Source organism: Primulina tabacum, chromosome 12 (assembly GCF_025594145.1).
Source record: "Primulina tabacum isolate GXHZ01 chromosome 12, ASM2559414v2, whole genome shotgun sequence".
NCBI lineage: Eukaryota > Viridiplantae > Streptophyta > Magnoliopsida > Lamiales > Gesneriaceae > Primulina > Primulina tabacum.
This window is the reverse complement of record NC_134561.1, coordinates 1,861,954-1,880,670: the sequence shown is the minus strand read 5'-3', so window position 1 is coordinate 1,880,670 and position 18,717 is coordinate 1,861,954. Positions and strand designations below refer to the sequence as shown.

At 36.1% G+C, this 18,717-nt stretch overlaps 2 protein-coding genes across 2 annotated transcripts; both read left to right on the top strand.

Moving 5' to 3' along the window:
* The first annotated feature begins 1,295 nt into the window (after nt 1-1,295).
* LOC142520852 (UDP-sugar pyrophosphorylase-like) lies at nt 1,296-8,725 on the top strand. Its single transcript, XM_075624002.1, has 17 exons — nt 1,296-1,516; nt 1,811-1,915; nt 2,518-2,634; nt 2,986-3,126; nt 3,308-3,407; nt 4,107-4,234; nt 4,321-4,392; nt 4,513-4,577; nt 4,718-4,778; nt 4,881-4,998; nt 5,079-5,203; nt 5,485-5,561; nt 5,799-5,904; nt 6,032-6,091; nt 7,010-7,090; nt 7,843-8,082; nt 8,382-8,725. The coding sequence occupies exons 1-17, from the start codon at nt 1,388-1,390 to the stop codon at nt 8,547-8,549; spliced, it is 1,893 nt and encodes a 630-aa protein (XP_075480117.1). The 5' UTR covers nt 1,296-1,387; the 3' UTR covers nt 8,550-8,725.
* Nucleotides 8,726-12,283: 3,558 nt separating this feature from the next.
* On the top strand, nt 12,284-16,924 carry LOC142520755 (putative methyltransferase PMT10). Its single transcript, XM_075623872.1, has 9 exons — nt 12,284-13,211; nt 14,102-14,236; nt 14,315-14,585; nt 14,866-14,976; nt 15,173-15,332; nt 15,915-16,172; nt 16,249-16,371; nt 16,449-16,526; nt 16,612-16,924. Exons 1-9 carry the CDS (start codon nt 12,663-12,665, stop codon nt 16,808-16,810), a joined length of 1,884 nt encoding a protein of 627 aa, XP_075479987.1. The 5' UTR covers nt 12,284-12,662; the 3' UTR covers nt 16,811-16,924.
* Nucleotides 16,925-18,717: the final 1,793 nt, after the last annotated feature.

Below are 18,717 nucleotides of genomic sequence, written 5' to 3'. Positions count from 1 at the left end.
GCTGAGGGGAGGCGAGGGGCGAGCTTGGCTTGGGCGAGGCGAGGGGCGAGCTTGTCTTGGGCGAGGTGAGGGGCGAGCGTGGCTCTGTGCGCTGTCGAGGCGATGGGGCTGAGCCGAGGCGAGGGGCGCGGCGATGGGGTTGGGGCGACGCCAAGGTTGAGGCGAGGCGAGGGGCGAGCTTGGCTTGGGCGAGGCGAGGGGTGAGCGTGGCTGACGCGAAGGCGCGCTCGGCGAGGGCGAGGCAGGCGCTGGGCGAAGCTGCTGGCAAGCGCGGGGTATGCGCTCTGGGCGAGCCCTCGGTGGGGGAGAGGCGGCTGGGCGAGGCTAGGTTGTGGGGCGAGCGTTCGAAGGGGCAGGCGCGCGGGCGTTCGGCGAGGGTGAGATGAAGGTGTGGCGCGGGTGCGAGAGGGCTAGGTTGTTGGGCGAGGGCGTGAGGGCTAGGTGGTTGGGCGAGGGTGAGGCGAGTGTATCTAGGAGCGTGCTGTTACCAGGCGATGGAGAGCTGGTGAATGAATTGCAGTGGAAATTCTGTATGGGAGAAGTGAGAATGAAGTAAGGAGGTGACCAGAGCAGGGTGGAAGCCTAGATCAAATCTTTCCCCGCAGAGCAGGATTGCGACTTGATTTGTTTCCAAAGTTTTGGATACTGACGAGCGGTAGGAAGAAAATACACAACTCACGCCCGATGAACCAAGGACAACACAATTAATCGAACTTCGAACCTACGGTTCAGTTCGACTCGGGAGGGAGAGACTGGTGATACCCCATGGATGGGCCTACTACCCCTGGCCCATCCCTAGCCCAAATGGAAGACAGGCCCGTCAAGGGCCCATGTATTCTCCTATAAATATCAAGTTTGAGCGTTCAGTTGAGGGATTCATTATATTGTTTTCAATAGCACCCTTAGTTGCTCCCCCAATATATCATCAGTCACTGACTTGAGCGTCGGAGGGGCTACGCCAGGACACCCTCCTGACCCCCTTTAACGGTCTTCTTCGTGATTTCAGGCTCAGGACAATTTCAAAAATCTGCGTCTGTACTAGTGACGCTTGCCGGAATCGGACCCTAAATTTTTCGTGAGTATGATATATATATACATACATATATATATATATATAATATTTTTTGTTATTAAATATTATTATAATAAATTTGAAAATAATTTTAATGATTAATTAATTTTTTACTTTTTAAATTTTTATTTTATTTTTTAAAATAATTTTAATTATAATTAATTTAAAATTTATTTTTTGAAATAACTGAATTGTATATCAAGTTTGGCCAAAACAGCACTACCCCACGCCATCTCTAGTCCGTACTCTTATCCTCGTACATCATCTTCTTCAATTAATTAGATCGCATCCGTTAAATTCATGTGAAGTGACATCATGGCGACTTCCGCCGTTGGATCAACCGCCGATCGTCTCTCCGAGCTCCGGATCCACGGCGACGATGATTGGACCACCGCAGCACCGACCGGTCTCCGAGAAAATCTCTCACTCCTCTCGCCTCAACAGGTCCTCTTCATTCCCGAAGATTTGCATTCGAATCGATACTTTCATGTGTCCATAAGTGAATGTAATTGAATTGTGATTTGTGAGTGACTGTGATATAGGAATTTATATATTCTGGTTGGAAATTGTTTATATCTAATGGAACATGGTTTATTTCTGTGTTGTACACGTTTTTGTATAGGTAGAGATGGTTAGATTATATTTGAACTTTAATTAATTTCTTGTCCAATGTAACTGAGTTGTACAGTTGGCATTGGATCTAATGTGAGATATGGATGCGCTTATGCGGATTTATAGGTTGAGCTGGCCAAGATTTTGCTGGAAAATGGACAGAGTCACTTTTTCAAGCATTGGTCCAACCCTGGGGTCAATGATGACCAGAAGCGTGCATTTTTTGATCAAGTAATTTTATGTTTATTTTGTTTCTTTGAGTTTTGATGGGAATTCTCATGTCGTTCTTGTTGAATTTCGCATAGATATGGCTTGTTTATTGTTAAATGCATTGGTCTGATTGATATTTATAGTGGTAGTCATAGGTCTAGTTTCTCATGATCTTGTTCTTTATTCTTGCTCTATAACGGGATCAGAGTATGAGATTTTGTATATAGTCCTCAGCAGGTCAAAAATTGGTTCTTGATTGAAACATATGTCAATTTGAATGTGTGCAGCCATTCCTCTGGATATATTGCCGAAGAATTTTAGCTTATCATATTTTAACATAAAATGATGGCTGAATATCATAATGGCTGTGTAGATTTTGCGTTCAGCTAAATTTTCTTGTTGATTTTATTTTTGGCTTATAGACCAGAACAGGAGGTTTAAAAGGAGAAAGAGAGTATACGATCTTTTATGTTTATGTTAAAAAATTCCCATTTTATATCTCTTTTGTTTCCCAGCATTCTGTTTGAAATGAGATGCTTTTCCCTGTCCGTGTTAATGTAAATGTCATTCCATAGAATCACGTAATTTGAGGTGTTATTTACTATTCTCATTATTTTTCCCAGGTCACTCGACTTAATTCTAGTTATCCTGGGGGCTTGACATCATATATTAAAACTGCTAGGGAACTTTTGGCAGATTCAAAAGCTGGGAAGAACCCATATGACGGGTTTACACCTTCTGTAAGTGATCTCTGTGAGTTTATGATATGCTACAAAGTTTGTATTTGCACATGCTTCTTCTATGCCTTTAGAATTTAATAATACCATAATTTTGTCCCAAAAGTTTTGATTTTTATTAGCTCAAATATCTTTCTGTAAATGAGCTTCCAGCATTTGTATAGATGGTTTTATCCCTCTTTATTTTAGCCGATTGTCTCCTTTGCTCAAGTAACATAATCTATCAATAATTGTGAGAATGGTCTTTGTACCTCATTTCTATCGGCTCCCGTTGTAAATCTTCATCTAGGAATTTTCACTTTCGTAATGTTTGAAACCAGCATTTTAGTTAATTTTGCTACCATCCTGTGACAGGTGCCATCTGGAGAAGTTTTGACTTTTTGTGATGATACTTTTGTTCAATATGAAGAGGCTGGCGTGCGGGAAGCTAGGAAGGCTGCATTTGTCCTTGTTGCTGGAGGTCTTGGAGAACGTCTTGGATACAACGGCATAAAGGTTATACTTCATAATTTGTTGAATAATTTCTTTTTAGGTATTCACTTGTGTGATCTATATGTAAAGTCTAACATGACATGGATATTTATTGAAATATGTGTTTATGATGCGATTTTACTTGACAATTAATAAAATAATTTTTGTGTTAGTTCTTTTGACAGTATTGTCTTGTCTTTTCCAGGTGGCGCTGCCTTCTGAATCTACAACAGGAACATGTTTCTTACAGCATTACATCGAGTATATACTGGCCTTACAAGATGCTAGCTGCAGGCTGATCCGAGGTTTGTTTACCAATTTGTTTTGGACAAGTTTGGATTGTTCATAAATCTTAATTGAGGCAGCAGAGACTTTTACCAGTGAAGATGTATGTTTACTTGTGCTAGACTTCCAGCACTCTCTGCATCATTTGTATTTGTATATTTTTCTAAAACTTGTGAAATTTTTTCAGACATTGCTCCTTGGACATGGAAAAATATTTTTTGATGAATATATATTGTTGTCATCTTTCACATTTGAGTTTAGGTCATAAATTCTGTTCTGGGAATTGATCTTACTAGGTGAACACTATTTATCCGCCAGTTGTAGAGTTATAATTAACAATTTCCTTTGTCCAATATAGTGTTCAGCTTATCTGAGTGACATTCTAATTCTCAGTATACATGCATGCCAATTTTCGTGTCAATAAATATTTCTGCCTCTAATATCCTCCATAGTGTTGACTTCAATACAAGCCTGTTACAACCACATATTTCTATCGATTTATCAACAGTAATCAACACAGGAAACTAAGAGATAAGCTGAAATTTGATGGCATATAATGGAAATGTGTAGATCCCATAGATTGACCTGACCTCTGTGCAAAGAGATTTTCTCTCTTTTACCCTAGTCTAAGCTAGTAATGTTGCTGGATGGAACAGAGTAATTTTTTAATTAGCATGTATTAGCCAGTGGTCTCATATATTTTTATTGATTCATGACAGGTGAAGGACCGACAGAGATTCCTCTGGCCATTATGACATCAGATGATACTCATTTACGCACCGTAAATCTCTTAGAGTCAAATTCTTATTTTGGGATGAAACCGGCACAAATAAAATTACTTAAGCAGGTAAATTACCTTATATTGTCTGCCCTGTTCCGCGGTATGCCCAAAACGTGCTGAAATAACCAAAATTTTCCCTTGACCACTTCTAGGAAAAGGTTGCCTGCTTAGATGATAATGATGCCAGGCTAGCTGTGGATCCTCAAAATAAATACAAAATCCAGGTTAGGCTCTGTATTCAATTCCTTTTCACTCAAGGATCAGATAAGTCAGCTCACAATGAAGAAGTAAATCTCAATTAAAAATATATATACCTTTGAGATTCTTTGTTCCAAAATTTTCAGACAAAACCCCATGGTCATGGTGATGTTCATTCACTTCTTTACTCAAGTGGACTCCTTAAAGAATGGTATGTTTAGCCCATGGATTTAGCTTTATCAATGGCACGTTGTATGCAAAAGAACAAGTTAACCGTACTGTTCGAAACATTTTCTCCTTTCTGAAAATTGGCTTTCTTTTGTGAGACTTACTGCGTGCTCTTTGTATCAGGCATGATTCCGGTCGCAAATGGGTTTTGTTTTTCCAAGATACTAATGGTCTTCTATTCAAGGTTTTGCCGAAAGGCGGTGATCTGATGTTGTCTATGTTATAAGTGGTTAGTGCTTTTGGCTCTGAAGCAAACACCTTATTCTTTTACTGTTCTGTATTACAGGCAATTCCAGCTGCACTGGGTGTTAGTGCCACCAATGAGTACCACGTTAATTCTCTTGCAGTTCCTCGAAAAGCTAAAGAAGCTATTGGAGGCATTACAAGGCTCACTCATCAAGATGGTATATTTGTTAATAACATATTGATGTATACTGCTTGGGAGGGTGGATAGCTTGTATAATTTTGTTTTGACTTTGCAAAGGGAGGACGATGGTTATCAATGTGGAATACAATCAACTTGATCCATTGCTGCGAGGTAGTGGGCATCCTGAGGGAGATGTCAACTCTGAAACAGGCTATTCCCCCTTCCCAGGAAACATAAACCAAGTATGTATTTTATTTTTATTTTCATTTTTTGAATCACCGATGGTTTTTTGTTTCTTGAACTCGTCCTGCATGGATAATGCCAAAGTTCTTTTGACATTCTGGGCCTCTTTGTTAGACGGGTTTTTATCCAGCAATAGGCCATTTTGAGGCATTCATTTTCAAAGAAATCAACTGAATTTTATTCCATCGTCATTTGTTTCTTCATGTTCGAAGTGGTTTTTAGAAATACTGCACTTCCTTTTAAGCAAGTTAGACCTGACTTGGCAGTTTATGATATGCAGTTAATTTTTGAAATTGGCCCTTACATGGAGGAGCTTTCAAAAACAGGGGGTACCATAAAGGAGTTCGTTAACCCCAAGTAAGCTTTCTTCTTTTCTTTGGATAACAAACTACAGTTGAGATGGAATGGTACTTTACAAGATCAGCTTATACCGCAGGACCGCTCTGACTCTGTTATTCATAAAATAATTGGAAACAAGGAAAAAAACGCTTCTATATTTCTTTTTGGATGGATTAATAAGATAAATTTAATGATGACCATGAAGATTCCTAATACGATTTTATAATGACCAATTCTTGATCCCTGTAACTTCAGATACAAAGATTCTACCAAAACTGCATTCAAATCCTCTACTCGACTTGAATGTATGATGCAAGATTATCCCAAGACGCTTCCACCTTCAGCTAGAGTTGGATTTACTGTGAGTAGAGACTATGGCTTCTTAATCTTTGAATTCGAGTTAAATTCTCCTTCTCAACTACATATCTTTATGTTTTGTTAATAGTTCCATGTGTAAACTATTAATGTTTTGTTGTGTAACCAAACAGATGGTGGAGAGTTGGTTTGCTTATGCTCCTGTGAAGAACAATCCTGAAGATGCTGCTAAGGTATGACACTATTTGATTGTTAATAAGCATTATTGTGCCTACATCCACGGCTCATTAAGACTGTCCTGCATGCGGACTCCAACTGAATAATACCCTCCTTGACTTTATTCATATGCCTTCATGTGCCATCAGAACTACTGTGTTGCCACCAATGCAGCTACTGGGGTGGCACCAAGCCACCAAACCTCCAATCTCTCAAAGAAATTCATCCCCATGCATGGACCGGTGACAATTTTTTGAACCGGATAAGTAGTAATTTGAAAATAGTTTAGGTCTTTTTTCCCCTCGGCGTGAACTATATTTCAGAAAAACATAAAGTACTGATTTTTCTTTTCGACGCTTTGCATGATCAAATATCAGTGTGCGATTTTTATTTCATATAGAAGTTATTACTAAGAAGCCTAAAATTTGCTGCTCCAAACTATTTTGCCCGTGGCTGTCACGTACGAATATGAGACTGGCTTTACTCGTCCCTATGGTTTTCCTTCCTGATGACATTTGAAGAGTTATGGAATAGAAAATTGAGGTTCTCATACATGTTTTTTTGCACTAAGCTATAAAACACCATTCGATGATATGATTCTATTCTTATATTTGGTATTGATTGACATTGCTCACAGGTGATGGAACTCTGGCTGTAATGATTTTAGTTGTCATGCTATTGAAGGCTTGTATTTTTTTGTTCAATATGTTATAAAAGTTATCTAGTCACTGACAAAAAATGGTGGAAAACTTGTATCTGATTCTGCATGGTTGCATAATCGGATGATATTATGCTGTTTTACAATCAGATCTAACTTCATTATTTTCTTTTTCCTTTCTTCTTTTAAATTTAATTTTCTTTAAAAAAATCATTGGAAGTTTTGTTTGACAATGTCTCTTTTATCATCTCTCTAATGTTTTGCAAATATTTTAAAGGTACCTAAAGGCAACCCATACCATAGTGCTACTTCTGGAGAGATGGCCATATATAGGGCAAACAGCCTTATTTTGAGAAAGGTATGTATTTCTATTAAAGACTTGACTAAGTTGAAAAATCACGTGAAGCATTATGTTACACAAACAGTAATCCCAAACCAGTTGAGGTTGGCAACGTCAAACTTGCTCATCCCATCTTAACTTTCAGCCCTAAATCCAAATTTTATTTTATGTCATGAGAATGTTGAACCCTGATTCTACTTTCGGTTAGTGATTAATTATGTAATTTGTGAATTGTGAGGTAAACTAAACTGAGAGGAAAAGAAGACCGTGATACCAAATACGAATCGAACATTCATTGCTGCACACACAACATGAAAGTCCTAAGAATTAGCTTCTTTCATGCAATCAAACTCCAAGAAACCTATGCATGAATTAGATTGGAAAGAGAGAGATTTTAATCTCACGCATCTTTTTTTCCTTGAATCCAACTTTTTCCTTATCATATAAATCTTAGCATGTCATAATTGTCTTACACGTGACAAGATTTCATCTCAAAGTAGAGATCTCTCTTTTCCAATGTGCTTTCACCTCATGCGAAAGTCCTGTTTAGTACCTTCGATACAAATAGGATTGGGCTTCCTCTCCTTCCCCACATCCATGCTTCTAACAGTCGATGTTGGTTGAACATATTCAAACCATTTTTAACATCTTAGTGTTATCTTCATGTTGTTCCTACAAAAATAGTTTTAGTGCCTATGTGGAAATGAGAGATTCATAAAACAATACACTGTTTAGACATAAAGTCAAAAAATCCTGTTGATTTTGCACAGGCTGGTGTTAAGGTTGATGATCCCCTTCGCCATGTATTCAACGGACAGGAGGTGGAAGTATGGCCTCGTATTGTGTGGAAGCCTAAATGGGGGCTCACAATTTCAAGTATTAGAAGCAAAATCAGTGGGAATTGCTCCGTCTCACAAAAATCCACTATGATCATAAAGGGCCAAAATATTTACCTCGAAGATCTCTGCTTAGACGGTGCTCTTGTTATACTTGCCGTTGACAGCGCAGAGGTAAGGGAAAAAGTTAGAAAGGCTCGATCAATCAGTAAAATCGTAATCAATCATATTTCGTACGTTTTTTTGATTTTGCTAGGATATGACAAATCTTGCCTCAAAAGAACTTTTCTATGTAATGAAATATGAGAGGAAAGTGATCGTTAGATGGATTTTCGATATTTGAGTGATTAGATTATCTCACTTTTGAATTCTTATTGCAATAACAAATAAACCACAACGATAGATTCAAACACGTTACGCACAACGATTTAACTGTGCCAATGTCATTGTCGTTGTTTATGCGAGTGAACCAGGTTAAAGTAGGGGGGTCCGTCAGCAACTCGGGGTGGATCCTGGAAGATGTTGATTACAAAGATACTTCATTACCCGAAGAAGTGAGGATCAGAGGTTTCAAAGTAAACAGAGCTGAGACTTTGGAAAAAACATACAAAGAAGCAGGAAAGTTCGTGTTGAAACCATGAAGTCTTTGCATATTTAGCCCTCAATTCTTTCATTTCAAATGACACGATTATTTGTTATTCTTTGTAATAGAAGCGATTAACATTTAATTTTTTGAACTGAAGATTTGGAAATTATGGGAGGGAGGGAGTTTTGATCTGAATTGTGGTTCAACTCATTTTATGCGTCAAAAATTAATAATTTTTTTTGGTGTTACTTGATATAGTAGGAGCTAAAATAAAAATTCATAAAGTACTTGCTTGTATTGCAAAAAGAATTTCATTAGATTGACATGTTCCAGCTTTTGGAAAAAAAGAGGAATCAAAAGGGTGCGATGATACAGATAAAAATCGGAATTCATTTAATTAAACAATTTAAATGAGTCGGGTTGAAATTTTATCAAAAGAGCCTACACGAGATTTCCTATGCGAGTTGTGAGTCTAGGTAGGCCGGGTTAGGGCAGACTCACGTTGGTTTGCGGGTTGAGACAAAAAAAAAAAAAAAGATTTGTGAATTTTATCTATGTTATTGTCAGAATTGAAAAGTGACACAATCACATTGAGGACGGTAACCTGTCGCCATTGTCAGTAAATATATTTTAATGAGCAAAACATATAAGAATGTTGCTACTGCTTGATTTTGTGCTTTATACTAAATAATGGAACATGTTATTATAAGTAATTTGTTTGAGTTCTCTTGTCTTATATATATTTTTATGGATGAAAATCGATATAAAATATTAAAATATGATACTAAAATATCATATTTAAAGACTAATTGTTTCACATTGGTATAAAATTAAGATTTTGAGTATAAAATTGAAAAAAATATATTAATATCAAAGATTACCATACATGTGTGTTTGGGTACAAAACATTTATATTTTATCACTTGTTCATAAATTAATTTGAGTATATGATTAGTATTTTGGAACCAAAACAAAACAATCTGCGCCCACCAATTCAATAAATTTGAATACAGAAATATTTAATCTACGTATTAATTGTTGGTCTCATGTACGGTGATTTGAGATAATAAATATGAAAATAAAAAATAAACTAGACACCGAGATTTATGTGGAAAACCCCTTAAAATTTATTAAGGCAAAAACCATAGGCAAGATGAAAAAAATTCCACTGTAATATTTTACGGTGTACAACCACTCCACTCATTGTGTTTCCAAAGAGAACACACTCTCTTTTAATGCAGAAGAACAAAGACCTCATAAATATTATAGAACTAATAGGAGGAATAAGAAAACTCAAGAGGAAGCTTGAGAATAAGATGATCTCAACTGATCGAGAAGAGCTCTATTTATAGAACTCCCCTGACTTGTGAACACGAGAAGACAAATATCATGTTCGAATTCTCTACTGCATACTTGCACTCAATGAATTATTGTTTGTCGGTCCACTTTCTTTGACAAATCACTTGTCGACATTAATTTATATATTTTTTATATCAATTGATCCAAATTGAGTATAAAATCATTATTTATATTTTCCATTTTAGAGAGATGAAACGTAGAAACAAAAAAATTTATACCAAAAGCATTTATTTTTATATCGTATATGAAATAATTGATACTAAAAATCCATATATTTATTCTAGATTTTCACTCACCTTAAGTTGAGCTGGGTTGGGGATTTTCTAACTCAACTGACAACTCCACTCTTGACTGACATAGTTTTCAGATTTTCAAATATTGAGCGTTTGATCAAATGTAACGGCTGGTTCTATAAAAAAAAGTACTAAATATTTTTTTAGTTTTAACAAAAACATGTAATAAATGCATATACATAATGCATCACAAACATAAAACATGGTATGCTCGATTGCTGTTGTATATATAACATACAATAATTGAATATAAAATTACTTAGTTTAAAATATATAATTTTAAATTCAAAAAAAGGCCCATGTAATTTTATATTTAAATATAGTGGTAAAATTATGATTTTTTTACCACAGTAAAAGATGAAATAAAATATCAAATCGCTTTTTTTCTTTGTTTGCAAAAATTTTAAATATTTTTCATGATTAAAATCCAACTATCACTATTTTTTTTGGGGGAATTATAACTCTGATCACTTATATTTAACTTTTGACAAACCATGCCGGAAAGGAACGAGGTTCTGGATGGCTTTGAAACAGGTTCTTCACTTGGAGACCATCGACGTTCTTTTATGGATGAAGGAGAAGCTTAGTAGACCGATGTTTGAGGAATTTGTTATGAGAACTTGGGCAACCTGGCACAACAGGTTGCGCCTGATTCACAAGATTATGTGCCGAAGTGAAGGGCTCAGTGCTGACTGGAGTGAGTTTCTTCTAATTGAGTTCCAATAGGCTCGTCGTGCAATCTCTATTGATCCTGTCAAATCCCTGTGTAAGTCTTCAAATGTCTGGTGTGCTCCCCCGGTAGACAAACTTCGTTTGGACGTTGATGCAGCCTTTAATGAGAACACTCATAACTATGCTATTGGAGGAGTGGTAAGGAATAGTCAAGGCCAACCGATTCTAGCCTTTGGGCGGGCGATTGATAAACCACAGTCGGTCTTGTGTTCCGAACTGCTTGCAATCGCTAAGGGCTTAAAGGCTGCCAAGAGCCGAAATATGCAGATATATCATGTTTCTTCGGATTCACTTCTAGCTGTGCAAACAGTCACTAGCTTGGAAGAGAATCTCAGTTATGTAGGATCCCTTGCTAAAGATATTCGTATTCTTTTGGATTCTCACAGTAACAGTTACCTTAGTCATGTGCGACGTTCGGCGAATGGGACTGCACACTCTCTTGCTACTTTTGCTATTTCTTCCCCCTCCCAATTTGTGCGGGAGCCTGGGGAATTTCCCCTTTGGTTGATTAATCTTGTAGCTAAAGACATCTTAGCTTCTCAATAAATTACGAGATTATGACTGTCAAAAAAAATAAAAAACTTTTGACAAAAACTTGTGTGAGACGGTCTCACAGGTCGTATTTTATAAGACGAATAACTTATTTGGATCATCCATAAAAAATATTACTTATTATGCTAAGAATATTACTTTTTATTGTGAATATCGGTATAATTGACTCGTCTCACAGATAAATATTCGTGATACCATATCATAAAAGACATACTTTTACCTTTTTACAATTTTGATATTTTATTTTCTCAAATTTCGATTTTAATATCTTTTCTTCCAAGTTTGGTAATTTTATTATTTTTTCATCGAAAATATTAACATAATATTACAAACCAAACACCGTATCTGCAAAAATTATAATTAAGAAAATAACTTAAATATTGTTCGAATTATCATCCCATAATTCCTAATCACAAAAACGCTTGTGAGAGTGGATTAATTTTGTGTGACAAATCTCTTACTCGTCCCGATCGATAAAAATCATTTTTTTTATGTCAATACATTATTTTTCACTAATTTACTCATCTAATATATATAAATAGTGAGAACGTTCCATTCTTAATTCACTTTGAATAAACTAAAATAATTAATTTTCACATTAGATTTTTAATCAATAAATTTCCCTCATGTGCTAATGCGATTTTGCCTCCCCTAATTAGGAGGCTGGTACGAGAATCTCGATGACCAAAAGCGTCTCTTCTTTGCTCCAGTCCTGCAGTATCAAAAATAAAACTAAAGTCGCATTTATTTTACATATTCTTGAAGAGTCGCATTATATTAAATCAGTTGAAACCGGACGGAACTCGAGTACAACGGACTGCAGAGAGCTGCTACAAATGCTTTTCTTCTCCTGTCCTTTTGGCAGGCAAACTTAGCAAATGACACGCGCAGTGTTTGTTGTACTGTAGATTCACACAGTGCACGCAGTGTTTTGCAATTTTTTCAGCATACCCCTTTGATCATGCAATTCCATTGAGTAATTCGTGCAGATAAATTCACCCGCATTGACGCATGTTAGTTGTATTAGGCAGTTTTTGGTTTGCTTATTTTATTTTACTGGTTTAGTGGCTAGTAATTCAGGCAAAGAGTTGGAGATTCGGAGAAAAATATGATGTTTTCTTTGATTCTTTCCATTTTTCTGAACCAATAAAGCATTTAATTTCATGAGAGCTCCGTTTACAAGCTCATCGGTATCATTACACGACTAGATTAGCTCAACATCACTTGCTCCCATGTCAAAACTCGCCAAGACAGTAGCTTTTTTCCTTCTCTTGTTCTCCCTCTTGTTTTTCTTGAAACACTTGCCTACTTATCCTTTAACCACCCCAAACGAAAAGGGCCACCTTTCTTTCTTCAATCCCAATACCGCTGCCGCAAGCCCTTTTGCTCGGCCGCCTCCGCGGTGGGCGAAGGTGGTGGTGGAGAGAACAGGGATCATTGATGTAATGGGTTTTATGACTGATGACTTTGTTGTGGGAGAATTCGACGAAGGGCTTATAGGGAGTGTGGTGGATGATAGGAATGTTGGTGCTGAGATTGATGGAAGGGAGGGTAATGTGACAAGAATTGCGAGAAATGAGAAATTTGGGGTTTGTGATGAGAGTATGAGTGATTACATTCCTTGCTTGGACAATGTGGGGGCGATTTCTGGGTTTATTTCAGTGGAGAGAGGTGACAAGAGTGAGAGGCATTGCCCGGAGATTGGGAGGGGATTGGAATGTTTGGTGCCTAGGCCTAAACATTACAAGATTCGCATCCCTTGGCCGAAAAGCCGGGATGAGGTACAATTTATTGATCTTATTATGATGTTGTTATGGTTGTTGTGGTCTTCGTTCGAGTTTGGTTTTGTTCTTTTGGTTAGATTTGTGAATTTGGTATAATAATATCTCCTCGTTCTATTTATCACCAGTTAAATGATTTGTTCTTTAACATTTTGAGCATGTAAATTTAGGCTTTTGACGTATACCAAGAGTGTAGATCATGGATGCTTCTTGTTTACATGTAGGAGATATAAGCACTTGGCTTCTTTGATAGACAATATAAGATGGATCATTTGCCATTTACCAAAAATTATGGCTAATTATGATAATGCAATCCAAATCTCTTCAACCATACAACGAAATTGGTTTTTGGGAACTCCTATGAAGTATATGGACACCAAATCTGTGTAAAGTCTGACCTGTCTTGTTGAATTGCTATGATAAACTGGAACGAGTCCTCTTATGCAAATTTATTTATGTATCTAGAAAGACCAAAACATATATATTTCTTTTTTGAGCCATCCCTTGCAGCCTTATGTTTGATTGAACAGCACGAACTTACACTGAAAAACAGCCTCGGCCTAGTTGAAAATCCTACCTCCTTCCCGATTTACCATAGACAATATTTTTCTCAACAAAAAGAAAACAAGAAAAGATACCAAGTGAGTCCTCCAAGGAATCTAGTTTCTTGCACGAATCACCATCGATCAGCACCCTGAATAAAATCCAGTGGCTTATGTCGTAGCCCATAGGTAAAATTAGCTTAGGAATTGTAAATTAATTTAATACTTGTGATATTTATTATGGGATCACCTGAAAACTCATCAGCGTTAGAAATGAGAATGGTTTTAATCTATTCTTTTATTTCCAAATTTAGACAATTATGAATAGGTTCTAAAACGTTACAACAGGTGTGGTTTGATAATGTACCTAATGCACGCTCAGCAGAAGAGAAAGTAGGACAGAATTGGATATCAAAAAAAGATGATAAGCTTATATTTCCACTAGTGGAAGCTCAAGTGCAGTACTTAAATCACATTTCCAAGGTTTGCTTCCCTCAGAAATCTGTCTGGATTTTATGTTTTACTTGATTCTTTCTAATATTTTTGAGTAAATGTATTTAGATGGTTCCTGAAATTGCATTTGGCCTACGTACTCGGGTTGTTTTAGATATCGGATGCGGGGTTACGAGTTTTGGTGCATACTTAATGGAGCAGAACGTAACAACTCTGTCAATTGCTCCAAAAGATTTCTGTGGAAACCAGATTCAAGTCGCATTGGAAAGAGGTGTGCCTGCTATGGTAGCAGCATTCGGAACCCACCGTTTGCCTTATCCAAGCCAAGCATTTGAATTAATACATTGTTCTGAGTGTAATATTAATTGGACCCGTGATGGTATGCTATCTTTCAGTTTGTATCAGTTCGCACTTCCATATCTGAATATTTTTTGAGTTCACAATTCTGATGCCATTTTAGGCTAGCGGATAAATTAGTTTAGTTTCGCAACATTGCTTTTTCTTTCTCCTGTAATGAAGAGAATGAAGAAGAGAGTGCCCCTTTTTCTTATTCCTGATACCCCTTTCTGAAAAGCTTTTGCAATGTGCTTTTATTTATCATCAAACTTCATTTCTAAGTATTAATGGTGATCTTTATTCTTTTCGGGCTGCGTTTGAAGACGGAATCTTACTTCTCGAGGCAAACAGGATGCTTAGAGCTGGAGGATACTTTGTCTGGGCAGCACAACCCTCTAACAATTATGAAGGCAACCTAGCACAGCAATGGGAAGGTAACCAGTCTTGAAACCAACAAACAGATTTTATTTATGCAAATACAGATCGGGTGGGAGTAACTTTAAAATATTCATCATTATTTTTCTATTTATTATGCATTTCCTTCCAAAAATCAAGACACTACTGCTTTTATAATTATTCACTCGGACAAATGATAAACTTCTTTCCCTTTTCTTCATCTTTTCTTTCTAGGCATGGCGGACCTTACTAGTCGCCTTTGTTGGGAACTGATGAAGAAGGAAGAATATATTGCTATTTGGCAGAAGCCTCTGAACAACAGCTGTTATGTGACTCGTGACTCCAAAATACAACCTTCGTTATGCGGGATCGATGACGATCCCGATGATATTTGGTATTTATTCTATTCTATCCTTTATCTCGAAGAATTTTGTGTTCTTTTGTAACTGATGGATTTCCAATCTATAGCAAAATCTTCAAACCTACTAGAAATACAATGAATCTGGGTATTTCGCGGGTCTTTTAAATAGATATGAATATTATTTTGTATTCAAAATTATTGAACTTGAATTGAGCTCAACGTGTTCAGATATATTTTTGAGCCAAATTTAAGATTGAATTCTGAGCCTAAATTATTTTACTAGATAATGCATGAGAATTAATATTTTTACTAATCTCTTATAAATATATTTATTTATAAGTAAACGAACTCGCATATTGGAGCCATGATTCGAGCCTTACTTAGAAGTGCTCAATAGTTAAGTTCAAATGAAATGAATCGAGCTTGGATTCAAATTCCTAATCGAGCCAAACTTGTGCCCAAATAGTTGATATTTTGAAATTTGACCTGGCTAAAAATGTTGATCAGAATTGAATTTAAACGCATAATTCTTACCATGCACTATTTTATTTCTTCTAATTGATTGCCTCTTCTGATAAGAGAAAGCGTTTTGTACGCGTTTGTTCCACCTTGCAGGTATGTTAAAATTAAGGCGTGCATCACCCGTTTGCCCGAAAACGGTTATGGAACGAACGTTACAAGCTGGCCTGCACGTCTGCACTTTCCACAGGACAGGCTTCATAGCATAAAAATGGATGCCAATACGTCTAGAAAAGAACTCTACAAAGCAAATTCAAAATATTGGAATGAGATCGTGAGGGGCTATGTCGTGGCGTTTCACATAGACAAAATGAACCTGCGTAACGTAATGGACATGAAAGCCGGATATGGAGGGTACGTAAAAGCAAATTGTGTATTTGATCCCTTCAAACAAACTTATTTCAACAGGTGATTTTTTTTCCCATGTCAGGTTTGCAGCAGCTCTACTAGATTTCAACGTAAATTGTTGGGTTATGAATGTCGTTCCCGTCAGTGGTTCGAATACGCTGCCTGTAATACACGACCGTGGCCTTATAGGAGTAATGCACGATTGGTATGCGCCAGAATGTACACGCCTTTTCATGGGTCGAGTATTTTTCACGAAAATAACTTGGTTGTTGAACTTTGCAGGTGTGAGCCATTTGACACTTATCCTAGAACTTATGATCTTTTAAATGCAGCAAGCCTGTTCTCCGTTGAACAGAAAAGGTACATTTTCATGCTAATAATAATCTTCCTCTAGCTGTATACGATCTTGTGAACGTTATGAAAGAATCGTCGTTTGGCTGTACAGATGTAATATATCGAGTATCATGTTGGAGATGGATCGCATCCTAAGACCGAATGGGCGCGTTTACATACGCGACACGAGTGTCGTAATCGATGAGCTTCAGGAAATAGCAAAAGCAATGGGATGGGTGACGTTTGTGTTTGATTCTGGGGAGGGCCCTCATTCAAACCAGAAGCTTTTAACTTGTGAGAAGCGTTTGTAAAATATGTACGAATTGTTGTCGCACATAAGAATCATTCCCTGTTTTATATGGTAACATCATAAACATATTGTTTTTTTTAATCTATTTAAATTTAAATCGTAAATATTATTTTATTTATATTATATTATATTATTAAGTGTGAGACTTTTAGAATAACTACTTTAGAGAACACGTCGACCAAGCACTCCGAACTAGATCAATCACTGAGCCCAGCTCATCAGGAAGATTGGATTCCCCAACCGTACATCATCCGACAGGTCTTGTAGAGTTTTAATATCAAATATCAAAGACAACACAGAATTCAAGGCCCAGTTTGGTAAGTAGTATTAAGGTTGGATTATTTATTAATATTTTGTTTGGTTTGATTTTTAAATTTGAGATTGACTATCTCTTTGATAATTTTTACTATTTATGTTGGAGAACAAATCCAGGCATTTAAGAAGGATAAAATCTATCCGGGTACACCATAAAAGACAAATCACCAAAATACCCCTAAAAATTCCAAGTGGGTCTTCTTGAAGGAAAAAACAATAATGAGAAATAAATAAAATATTAAGATGAAGAGTATTTGGGTCATTCACACATTTATCATGATTTTATCTATCTTATTAATTTCACACCACACATGATATTATATATCTCTCAAATTAAATATCTTATCATATCTAACATTAATCAATCAAATTATTAATCAACCAATTATCACATCCTACATATCAAGCGAACCCCAAGTATTTAATTCTTATTGTCAGAACTTGGAAATAATATATAGATTAATTTTTCGGGGAAAAAATTTAAATTGTTTGCCATTTATACATATATAAGAACAAAAAATGTGCACGTTTATAAAACATATTGAATATGTTGAATATTATTTAATTTAATAATTATTAAAGATAACTTTATATTATATAATATATATATATATATATACATATTTGTATTCAATAAATTTATTTCAATGATGTAGTCTTCAAATAGTAATGTCGGTGTCGTGGTGAAGGTGCGAGGTAGGGTTTTCCTACAATGAACTTTGAATTTGGTGAATAATTTTGATGCATTTTTGACTTTGACGAAGCTGAACTTGGTCACGAGGAGAAAGATGAATGTAAATGCCAAACGAAGTTGGTGGGCATTTTTAGATATCGTCGACTCGTCGTATACCAGAGAAAACAACATGATGACGGGCTGTGAAAAGCGAAAAAAGTTTGGGATCAATTCGAAATTGAAACAATCCAAAGATGAACGATTTTTTTTGTCGTGTAAAATTTGAAAAACCAGATAATTCTAACAAAATGGGTGGTACCGAAACTTTGAAAAAATATTTGGTCAAGATACATAACTTGATCCTGATAATTGTTACGAAATGTTGTCAAAATTTTCTAATAGTTGAACCAAAAGATTTTGTTGAATTTATAGTACTATTCAACCAGGTTTTCACAATACTTCTAGGCATATGCGTAAGAAATATTGTTTTGATATGTACTAGAAATACAATGAATCATTAACTTCACATCTTTCGAAAATTAATTGTAGAGTTAGTTTGACAACTGATATTTAAAATAATATAAAATTGGAATCTTATTTTGTTGTTAAATGTCATTCGATTTACGAAACTTGAACTATGCTAGAAAGAAATTTATCTTTAGAAAAATTAGAATCTTTACACACTTGATATAATATAGCTAGTCATGTTTTAAATGTTGCTAAGATTTTGTATCAATACTATTGTGAATAAATACCTTAAAAGATTCATTATTGCCAATTTTAATAAGTAATATGCTTCATGTTAGATGTACATGTTATATTATTAACTTATGTATTAAATGTACATTTGATAAACGCGTGACTACTACGATAGGAAAAATCAAAGTATGTGGAAAATTTTATGTAAAGAATATATGTTC

Excerpts from the sequence above, each read along its gene's own strand:
- LOC142520852 (XM_075624002.1), top strand. The coding sequence starts at position 1,388 with ATGGCGACTTCCGCCGTTGGATCAACCGCCGATCGTCTCTCCGAGCTC. Across the intron at positions 4,779-4,880 it reads CTAATGGTCTTCTATTCAAG|GCAATTCCAGCTGCACTGGG; the intron begins GTTTTGCCGAAA and ends TCTGTATTACAG. Across the intron at positions 5,204-5,484 it reads TCCCAGGAAACATAAACCAA|TTAATTTTTGAAATTGGCCC; the intron begins GTATGTATTTTA and ends TATGATATGCAG.
- LOC142520755 (XM_075623872.1), top strand. The coding sequence starts at position 12,663 with ATGTCAAAACTCGCCAAGACAGTAGCTTTTTTCCTTCTCTTGTTCTCC. Across the intron at positions 13,212-14,101 it reads GGCCGAAAAGCCGGGATGAG|GTGTGGTTTGATAATGTACC; the intron begins GTACAATTTATT and ends ACGTTACAACAG. Across the intron at positions 14,237-14,314 it reads ACTTAAATCACATTTCCAAG|ATGGTTCCTGAAATTGCATT; the intron begins GTTTGCTTCCCT and ends AAATGTATTTAG.